Genomic DNA, 10,282 nt, shown 5'->3' with positions numbered 1-10,282 from the left:
TAGAAAAATGAAACTGTCTTAGCTGAAGATGACTCCTATACTGCCAAAATTTATATTTGTGTCTCCTGGTCTTACTATTCTCACTATTAAGTATGAAAAAAGGTGATGTGTCAACACTATCAATTTCCTTTACAATCTAAGACACCTCAATCAAATCCCTTCTAACTATTCTTTTTTCAAGAAAAATAAAATTTGAGATGTTTCAGCTTCTCGTCATAAGACAATCCCACCATCCCAGTAACCTTTCTCTGAACCCTTCTCAACAATACAGTGTCCTTCCTAAGTTTAGGAGCCTAAGACTGATCACAATACTCCAAATATGGGCTAATTAGTGACCTATACAATGAAATTATAACCCTACAATTAGCAACAGCACATTGCTTGGATGGCTTAAAAGACTAACTATTACATCAAGATCCCTTTCTTTCATGACATTGTTAAGGTTATTCCCATCCAAATTACACTTATATTTCAAATTATGATAACCCACATGCATTATCTTGCATTCATTATAATTAAAATCCATCTGCCATTTATTTGCCCAACTCACTAAATGATCTAAATCCTTTTGTAAATCAGCAGCATCCTCTTCACAGCAACATCCAAGACCATAATATCATCTGCAAATTTAAGTAATTTGTTGACCAGGGTTGAAATTCTGCTAGTACTCAGCAATACGGAGTACTGGAACTTATTTTTTAAGGTGGTACTAATACCGGGACTCATTTGAGCTGCTTTGTTGTTTTTTTATGTTTACATGTAGATTTTTCTTTTCTTTTTCAAGAACAAGTCCACTTCACCCAACTGAGTACCTCTACTTTTTTTGAGAATTTCACCCCTGTTATTGGCCATTCCTTCATCTACGTTACTGATGTAAATCAAAAAGAGCAAAGGTTCTAAGACTGAGTCTTGAGGTACCCCACTTGTAACATTAATCCACTTTCACTGAACTCCATTTGTAACAACCCTCTTATTTCTTCTATCCAATTTGCTAACTTATCCCCCACACCTATAGAGATAATTTATTTACAAGCCTTTTACATGGTACCTTGTCAAGTGCTTTGTGAAAATCCAGATACACCAAATCTACACCATTACCCTTATCTACATAAGTAGTAACCTTTTCAGAGAATGTCAAAAGATTTGTAAGGCAAGATTTTCCCTTAGTGAAATCATGTTGATTATCCAATAAAATTTTAAACTTTGTTAATGGCTTTGCAAAGCATCTTTTATCAGACTTTCCAAAACTTTTCCCACAACTGATGCAAGACTAATGGGCCTGTAGTTACTGGGACAATTTTTATCACCTCCCCAGAAAAGAGGAGTGACATTAGCTAACTTCCAATCTTCCAGTAACTACTCGCTATTCAAAGGCAAAAAAGTAGCAAGTTGCTCATATATCCAATCCATAACCTCCTTCAAAACCCTTGGGGAAATATTATCTGGCCCAGATGTATTATCGTTCTTTAAACTTCCCAATGTTTTCTTAACAAACTCAGAATTATTGAAGTTATATTGTTCAATCTTGTTTCCATCTATCAACTGCAACAGTAGTACAGCCCCCAATTTTTATGTGGCAAAATTTTAAATTATATAACCCATACCTAAAATATAAGCAGCTTGAAATAACGACATTTAACTTTTTAACAGGACATTAGACCTAATGTAATTCCACCATCAACAGCCATTTAATTTTTATTTTGTATGAAATAATAGCAATAAACATTTAGAATAGAAATCTTGACAGACCATTAAGCAGACTGTATTGTACAGTGTATGCTGATAAATTTGAATCGTATACAGAATATCATTATGAAGTCAACCACTGAGTATGTGGTCATATGTAAGTATGCAAAAATTGGTGTGGCTGCATAAATGCATTAATCTTAAAGCTATATTCTACATAGAATTACTGTCATTATTATTTAAGTACTCTAAATACATGGCAAAACTCCATAGTTTAGATGTTTTACTTATATACAGGATGTGTTTAATGACTTATTTGTATCAAAATTGAAAAATGTTGTTTAATGATTCCAAGGTTTAATCAAAACAAAAGTAAATTATGTCCAAGATTCTTTCATCTTCCAAAAAAAGCTGTTTATTCATGTAACTGAGTTATTCCACCGAGTAAACTTTCAAAAGTGAAAAACACTTTACTTGGTCTGTGGCTCAATTGTAGATTAAAAAACTTACTTTGAAAGAGAGAGAATATTACTTTTTTAGTGTCTGTGGGAATTCAAAAATATGTTTACATTCCATTTTTGTTTTTCTTTGAAGAGTAATAATGGAATGAATTGTGTGTGAAGATACATTTAGTTCACTGTGAAACATGAAACTGGATTAGTAAGATAGATAATACTCAAATATAGGAGTTAAAATAAATTTGATACTAGTTATTACTAATGAAATTAGAGTGAGAACATAGGTGAGACTCTGCTAAAGTAGGTGTTAAAATACTAGTAATTTCTAGCCTCTTGGTCACTTGGTGATAAATCTGTGGGATGATAATGCCAAAATTGTTTTTTCTTACCTGCATTGGACATAGCAAAGATAGCCCATTGTATAACCTTGTGCTTAACAAAACACAAACTTATCACTATTGAAAGTAAAATGAGAACATAGATAATTAAGACTTAAGAATACGAGTTTAAAAAATTCATAATGTTAGAAAAACATTTAGGTTCAAGAAGTCTTGATAGAAATGAATAAAAACTATAATCCAAGCACTTTTGAAAGGTGGACCTTTCTTCTTCAGGGGCAAACTGGGAATGGATTAAAAAAATGATACTAGTTATTAATAATAAAAAATAATTTTTTAATTTCTTAAAGAGGGAGTGAGCAGCATTTTAAAGGTTGTGAAATACTATTTTTATGATATTGAAATAGGCTTATTAAAGGATAGTGGAAGGATTATCCCCTTTCAAAAATTACTATACACTGGGAAGATTTTTGATTTTGCTATTGCTAAATTGTGTGGTTCTTGTTTAAGAGTGAAATTCTGACAGGCTTATTGGTTTAATTGTTCTTATTGTCAAAGATCTTTTAGAATTGAAAATTAATTTTTAAGCAAGGTTGAGAAAGAGGGACACTAATTTTAGTCTGTCAGTTTTGACAGGGCTTCTTATCCAGTAGACTTTGTATGTCTTGACTTTTAGAATAACATTTGATTTAGTACTTAGTAATGTAGAAAAAGAATACTTAAAAGACTGGCTTGATTATAAAGATCACAAGTATTAATGATGCATGGATATATTTTAGAAGTGGCAGGGGTTTGGTATTTATATCAGCAGCTTGGTCAGTATCTCCAGGTAGTTTGATCTTCTTTGCTGGGAAATCCACATTTTGTAGCAAACATTTCTTTGTCCCAGAAAGGGCCTGAGCACTCACTTATAGTGAGTAAACAAATAAATTAAAGTGAGTGAATGTTGAGGAGAGTAAATTTGCAAAAGACTTTCATCGTCTCTCAAGGAACAGTAATGCTACTTGTTAGGGAAAAAACAATGAATGCTGACAACACTGGTGTCGTGTTTAACTGTTGTGAAAAGAGCTACTGAATCTTTGTAATCTATTCATAGAAAACTTTTTATTTAAGAATAAAATGTAACTGTAAAAATACTTCAGTTAAACCTTACAATAAAATGTGCATTCTTGATGTTTTTATTGGTGAAAGAATACAGATACACATGGACATCTGGCACCTGCATGCTTCTTACCATTCACAGTCCAGAGACCACACTCGTCTACTCCTGCAAAATGTGACATGGGTGGGATTCCCAATAAAGGTAGTGAAGTCTGTTTTTACCCCTACTCAATACATTGTTCATTTGAAATTATCTTCAATTCCAACCTCAGTTGGACCCAGCCTTCTCATATTAGTCTTTGGGATATGAGTAAGCAGTCCACAAGGCCCTCACTTCACAGCTCGAGCGGTTCTATCCCTTTTAAGGACGTGAGCTTCCTTGGAGGCTCTCATTCCCATTGGTTGAGCTCCTATGCATTCCCTTCAGTGGAACTTCTACTTGGATCCCTTTGATCACACTGTTCCCCTTCCTTCTCCAATCAGGGCTGACCTTGCTTGGTGGCTAGACATAGACCAGACCATGGTGGAGTTTACTTCCTCCACATCATCTGGATTTACATCTATTCACAAACACATCCTTAGATGGTTGGACTCTTAAGAGATTTCCAGTCTCTGGTTGGTTGAGGAGTCTTTATTCCATATCAACATTCTCAAACTTTTCGTGGTCATTGAGATTTGTCCCACTTCCTTCCACTCCTGCAGGAGAGAGTGGATATAGTACACTTCAAGTCCACATTGGTCACTTATATCGCCAAGCAAAAGGGCTTCAAAACTAGGTCTCTATGCTTTCAAACCCTGGATCTCTTTTTCTATGCCCACTGTCACCACATGATGGTTTTAGTTTGCCATGTTCCTGGCCCCCCGAAACTCGTTGCAGATTGTTTATCTTGACACAAGATTCTCCCTATGGAGTGATCCCTCGATCCACAAGTGTTTCAGTATGTGTGCTCTCAGCTGGGGACTTCTCATATCAATGCTTTTTCCACCCACTGGAACAACAAGCTTCCATCCTTTTTGGTTCCCATTACACACACACCAGCTCTGGGAGGGGCTTCATTCAGTCCAAATTGGAGGGGGTCATCACATCTATGCTTATTCTCCTGTTTGACTCCTTCCCAGAGTTCTATCCCTAATACAAACAACTTCATGTTTAATCCTCCTGGTTGCTCCATTTTAGCCAGTGCAACCATGGTTCCAGCTGATCTAACCTTTGCTTGTAGAACCTCCTTTACCCTTACCTTTGTCTCGGTCTCTGCTCTGTCAATCTCAGTTGGACATCCAGATGTCCCCACCATCCATCTTAATGCATGGCTTTTGTCATGTCTGTCTCCTCAGCCAAGGAACTGACTCCACATGTTGCATCTTTCCTTTCCAGTTCCATATGATCTTTTTCCATGCCCATTTGCCACGGGCAGTGGTCTACCCTCTGCCTTTGGTTTCTTTGATGTAGTTTCCATCATTTCCACTCTTCTCTTCTTCATCTTTCCCAATTCTTTACCTGGCTGCTAGACAAAGGCTTGGCCACTTTGACTGTGTCTAGCTATCAGGCAGCCTTGTCAAACACCTTCCCTTTTCCTACGTTTCATAAAGTTTTGTTTTTCCTTGTCATTTTTCTCCTTTTCCGCTCCCTTTGGATTGTGTGTCCTCCAAGGTCCAGTGAATTGGCTGATTGGGATATTATTGTGGTCCTTGATGCCCTTTCTCATCCTCTCTTTGAACCTTTGTTTATGTTGTTGATGAGGCATTTATGCCATTAATGCTGCCCAAATCCTCTACCATTCCACTTATGTCATCTTATATCCAAACTGGTCCTATCTTCTTAAGATATATGCTGCCTATGAAAGCTGTCTGGCTCTCACACACATTTTCTTACCTTCCATCTCCCACCTGTATCCCCATTCTGATTCAGATCAACTTCTTTGTCCAGTTTGCTCCATACGGTGTTATGTGGCATGTACTGCTTCCTTTTGGGTTCTTGTTTCTGACTATTTCTTCTCTGAAATCCACCTTTTTCCTAGGATTTAACCCCTGTCACACTAACTGGTTGGGTTCATCAACTTGTTAGGCTGGTGTATTTTGTCTTACCCATGGAATGCCACTGTCTCCACAACAATTCTTCTCATTAAAATCATCATGTTGCCATGTATTTGGCTTCTTGCCTTCACTGTCCTTTGGAAGATATCATTCAGGCTGGAATGTGGACTACTCCCAATTCTTTTGTTGCTCATTATCAGCATGATCTGGCTGTATCTTCCTCAGGTGTACATCATTTCCCTCTCATGGTGATTCTACACACATTTGTTCACCATTGAATGGGGTAAGTCTTATCACATCATTTCATTTATATTTTCATTTTAGAGACCCTTTTTTTACCTCTGCTGATGGGATCCCACTCTGTGGTGGGTGTAGCCTGATTTAAACCCACACTATTTACTATTTAGCACCATAACATTCACTGTAGAAATGGTGTGTTCCACAAGATCACTGGTGGCTTGCCCAGTGGTATATACATGTGTTTCTCAATATCCATCAGTTTTACTCAGCTGTGGACTGTCACTTAATTAACATGTATCCATTCAGTGAGATGAGGGCAAAGCTGTTTTTCCTTGTTCCATTTCCCCTAGATGCTTATTCCTAGGTGGATAGTTGCCAGTTGGAGCAGGATCAGGCTATGTGGGATACTCCACATAATACCAGTATTTGGGATAACACTGCCTTGTTCCTACAGTTGTGTGCAGTAAAGGCTCACTTCTCATTAATTCTGGTTGCAAATGGTTCCTTCCCTGCTCCTACGGTTGAGTGGATGTTCCATATCGTCCTTGTAATTCCAGATGCATTATGTCTCTTCCCTCCATTTACGGTTGGGTGAGTTAAGATTTCTGCTCTTAATAATGGTTACAGATATTGTCCTGTTCTTATGGTTGGGTTGAGACAACGACACGACCCCATAATGCCAAGTTTGATTTGTTGTACTTCTTGCTCCCCTACAGTGGTCTTTGGCTGTATGCCAACTTCCTCTTCGTAATTCCAGTTGCTTGACATATGACACTGTTTACTTACAGTTGGAATTCATTGTATAAGTAATACAGACTACATGCACTAACTATGTTGTTTATATTACTCTATATTCGTTTTTATATGATTGATTCTTAACCTCCTAATGTTGAGGATCAGTGTGGAACCTCGTCTGTATGGTTAAGGTAGGGTATCTCCATATGCAAATCAGGTGTTTTTTTTACTGAGGATTGCACCTTTCAGAACGAATTACACTTGTTCACATCTTTTTTTTTCTATGTGTATCAGGTTCATTTCCTTCAAGGGTGAAGGGCATATCTGTTCTTGATGTAGTGCAGTCCACCACATGTGTATTTCAGTTCATCTTAGAGCACACTAATTCATTCTGGATGGGCACTTTCTGCTTGGTTTCAATGTTGTGTGCCTGCACCAGCCCTTTCACCTTTGAAAAGATGTGTGATTCTAGGTTTGTGTGAGAAGAGGTAAGACTGTATCAGAAGTTAACATTTTCTTGCACTGAAAATGTATGGTTTACAAACATTCCATGCACCTTTAAAGTAGCTGCAATCAAAGGGTTAATACAGGCATCCATACCATCTCTACATAGAAAGTTGTAAATTCTCCGATATTTTTGCTACTACGTTTGTAAGATGATCAAAGTTTTAGTATTCCTTCACTGTAGATATTTTCATCTCTAGCTGTTTATTGTAGCTAAGATTAAGGAATACTGGTAAAGAAATTGAACTCTAAATTGTATATGTTTCTTCCAAAACATTTGATCCATTGACTAGTTTTAGTCCAATTTTGATATAAATTTGAACTGGTTTAAATGCAGTTCTGTACTAAAGATGTAACACATTAACTTTTTTACTTGTTTTTCTTGATAGGACATACTAGTTTTATATTAATCTGATCAAATTTGGCAAAAACAAGAAATTTTAACTTTTGTGAAATTTGTTCTTTTAATTTTGACAAAGATTTAAAATGATGAATGTTAAACAGTGATAACATTATATGCGCACATTCTGAAGTACATTTAGTGCAATAATATTGTTAAGTTGAACCTCTGCAAACTCATTGTTCCACAGTTAGTGTGCAATATATAGTATTTGCTAATATTTTCACTCACAACTATACATGATTAGTAATTGGCTTAGGTGTTCTTAAACTGTATTCTCATGATTTTTTATGTATACATTGTATTTTCATGCATTAAAGTACAGTGCATTTGGTATGATATGTGATATTTATTTACCAATGTTCTTGTTTCAGATTACATAATTCTGAGCGTAATCAAAATGAAAGTTAGTACAATGAATTGTTCAGAACTTCTGCATTTGAACTACATTCCTACAGTGTGGGAAGTCTTTGATGGTAAGCTAGTACATTTAGCATGTTTTTACAAACATCGTGACATTCTCTTTGAAATTATGAATGTATGTGTGTTATACTGTATATACATGTATATATAATTGTTAGATTGATTTAAGAATGGTCTATAATATCACACCAACATAAGTTACATTAAACAATTCCCAATTCACATTAAAGTTAAATTTTATAATTAATTTCTCATTACCATTTCATCATCATAGGACTACTTATTACTTGTGTGTGAAAGTATAGTACATAATTATTTCATGTTTTATGTACAATTAATTCTGTGTGTATGGGTGGGGGTAGAAATATACAAGCTATGACTTTTACACATGGTAACATTGTATTTGATGATATAGTTATTAACTATTGGTTTCACCCTACATTGCTGATTTGGCAACAGTTTGTAGTAGAGGAAGGTAAATACCATATAAAATATATAGAGATAGTGAATAAAACTGTAGATATGCATTTCAGGGGCTCTAGATATTATTCAAATACAATATCAGGAACCACAATAGTAGTTCTTAATAGGGATCGCAAGGAATTCCACAAAACCTTAATAGAATGTTCAGGCAAAAAACACCTTAATCAGTAAAGATTCAGTTCAAAAAACACTTTAAAACCTTTACTATTGACTGCTAAGGCTGTGCACATATAAAAAATGCATAAAAAAAAGCATGCTCAACACAGCCCATTTGTAATTACTATTATTATTCTTTTTATCATTATTATTATTATTATTCTCTTGCCAGCCTACAACAAACATGGCTTTGTATGTTGCACCCAAACCTTTTGTAGAATGTATATAAATGTAATAGTACTATCTGTTGTATGTCCACATAACTAATTCGCAGAGTGGGAATGGATCTTCACTATAATTGGTATGGAGGTTCATTAGGTCTATGCAGGGGTACATACAAATTCTCAGTTTTGCAGTTTTTACCATTACTGCACCCCCCTGTAGATGATTCTTCACCAAATTTGGTATGGAGGTTGATGGGGAGATACATGCAAATTTGGGGTTTCACATTTTGTGTTTTGCAGTTTTTATGGGCATTTTTGCATTTTATACAATTACATATAAGGGAAACGACTTTCATGTCCTGAGATAATCTTTCATTAATCATGAATTTACATAATTTCCATCCAGGAGATGGGTAGTCCAGCTAATACTAAATAAGGTACTGCAAAGGTCATAGGGATATTGAAAAGTCAGTTTGTTTCTTCTATATTTTAAATACGCTAAAAAGTATCAAAATTCTAGTGAAATGACGCGATCATCACCCCTTGAAGTTAGCTTTCTTATATCTGGTGTTCCTTTAAAAGCCTTAAATACAAGGTGAAACAGGAATTACAGGACTGAAGAATATGTCACGGTTCTTTATGTCTGATACGGATTCCCAACCAATCAACAGTGCAGTATCAGCACTGTAAACTTTAGACTGAAGAATATGTCACAGTTCTTTGTCTGGTACAGATTTCCAACCAATCAAAAGTACAGTACCAGCACTGTAAACGTTAGACTGAAGAATATGTTACGGTTCTTTATGTCTGGTACGGATTTCCAACCAATCAACAGTGCAGTATCAGCACTGTAAACTTTAGACTGAAGAATATGTCACGGTTCTTTATGTCTGGTATGGATTCCCAACCAATCAACAGTGCAGTACCAGCACTGTAAACGTTAGACTGAAGAATATGTTACAGTTCTTTATGTCTGGTACGGATTTCCAACCAATCAACAGTGCAGTATCAGCACTGTAAACTTTAGACTGAAGAATATGTCACGGTTCTTTATGTCTGGTATGGATTCCCAACCAATCAACAGTGCAGTATCAGCACTGTAAACTTTAGACTGAAGAATATGTCACGGTTCTTTATGTCTGGTACGGATTCCCAACCAATCAACAATGCAGTATCAGCACTGTAAACTTTATACTGAAGAATATGTCACAGTTCTTTATGTCTGGTACAGATTCCCAACCAATCAACAGTGCAGTACCAGCACTGTAAACGTTAGACTGAAGAATATGTCACGGTTCTTTATGTCTGGTACGGATTCCCAACCAATCAACAGTGCAGTGTCAGCACTGTAAACGTTAGACTGAAGAATATGTCACGGTTCTTTATGTCTGGTATGGATTCCCAACCAATCAACAGTGCAGTATCAGCACTGTAAACTTTAGACTGAAGAATATGTCACGGTGCTTTATGTCTGATATGGATTTTCAACCAATCAACAGTGCAGTATCAGCACTGTAAACTTTAGACTGAAGAATATGTCATGGTGCTTTATGTCTGATA

The 10,282-nt window shown here is 35.9% G+C and overlaps 1 protein-coding gene across 3 annotated transcripts in view; it reads left to right on the top strand.

The window, feature by feature from the left end:
• Positions 1–10,282, top strand: part of LOC111087739 (organic solute transporter subunit alpha-like) — a 48,493-nt gene that overhangs the window by 705 nt on the left and 37,506 nt on the right. For all 3 annotated transcript variants that reach the window (XM_022395477.1, XM_022395478.1, XM_022395479.1), the window contains exon 2: positions 7,871–7,972. In XM_022395477.1, coding sequence (XP_022251185.1) covers positions 7,897–7,972 — 76 coding nt within the window. In that variant the 5' untranslated portion in view covers positions 7,871–7,896. The remainder of the gene's footprint in view (positions 1–7,870; positions 7,973–10,282) is intronic.

Source organism: Limulus polyphemus, unplaced genomic scaffold, assembly GCF_000517525.1.
Source record: "Limulus polyphemus unplaced genomic scaffold, Limulus_polyphemus-2.1.2 Scaffold2564, whole genome shotgun sequence".
Taxonomy (NCBI): domain Eukaryota; kingdom Metazoa; phylum Arthropoda; class Merostomata; order Xiphosura; family Limulidae; genus Limulus; species Limulus polyphemus.
The sequence above is the reverse complement of the archived record's forward strand: the minus strand, read 5'-3'. Positions and strand labels throughout refer to the sequence as shown.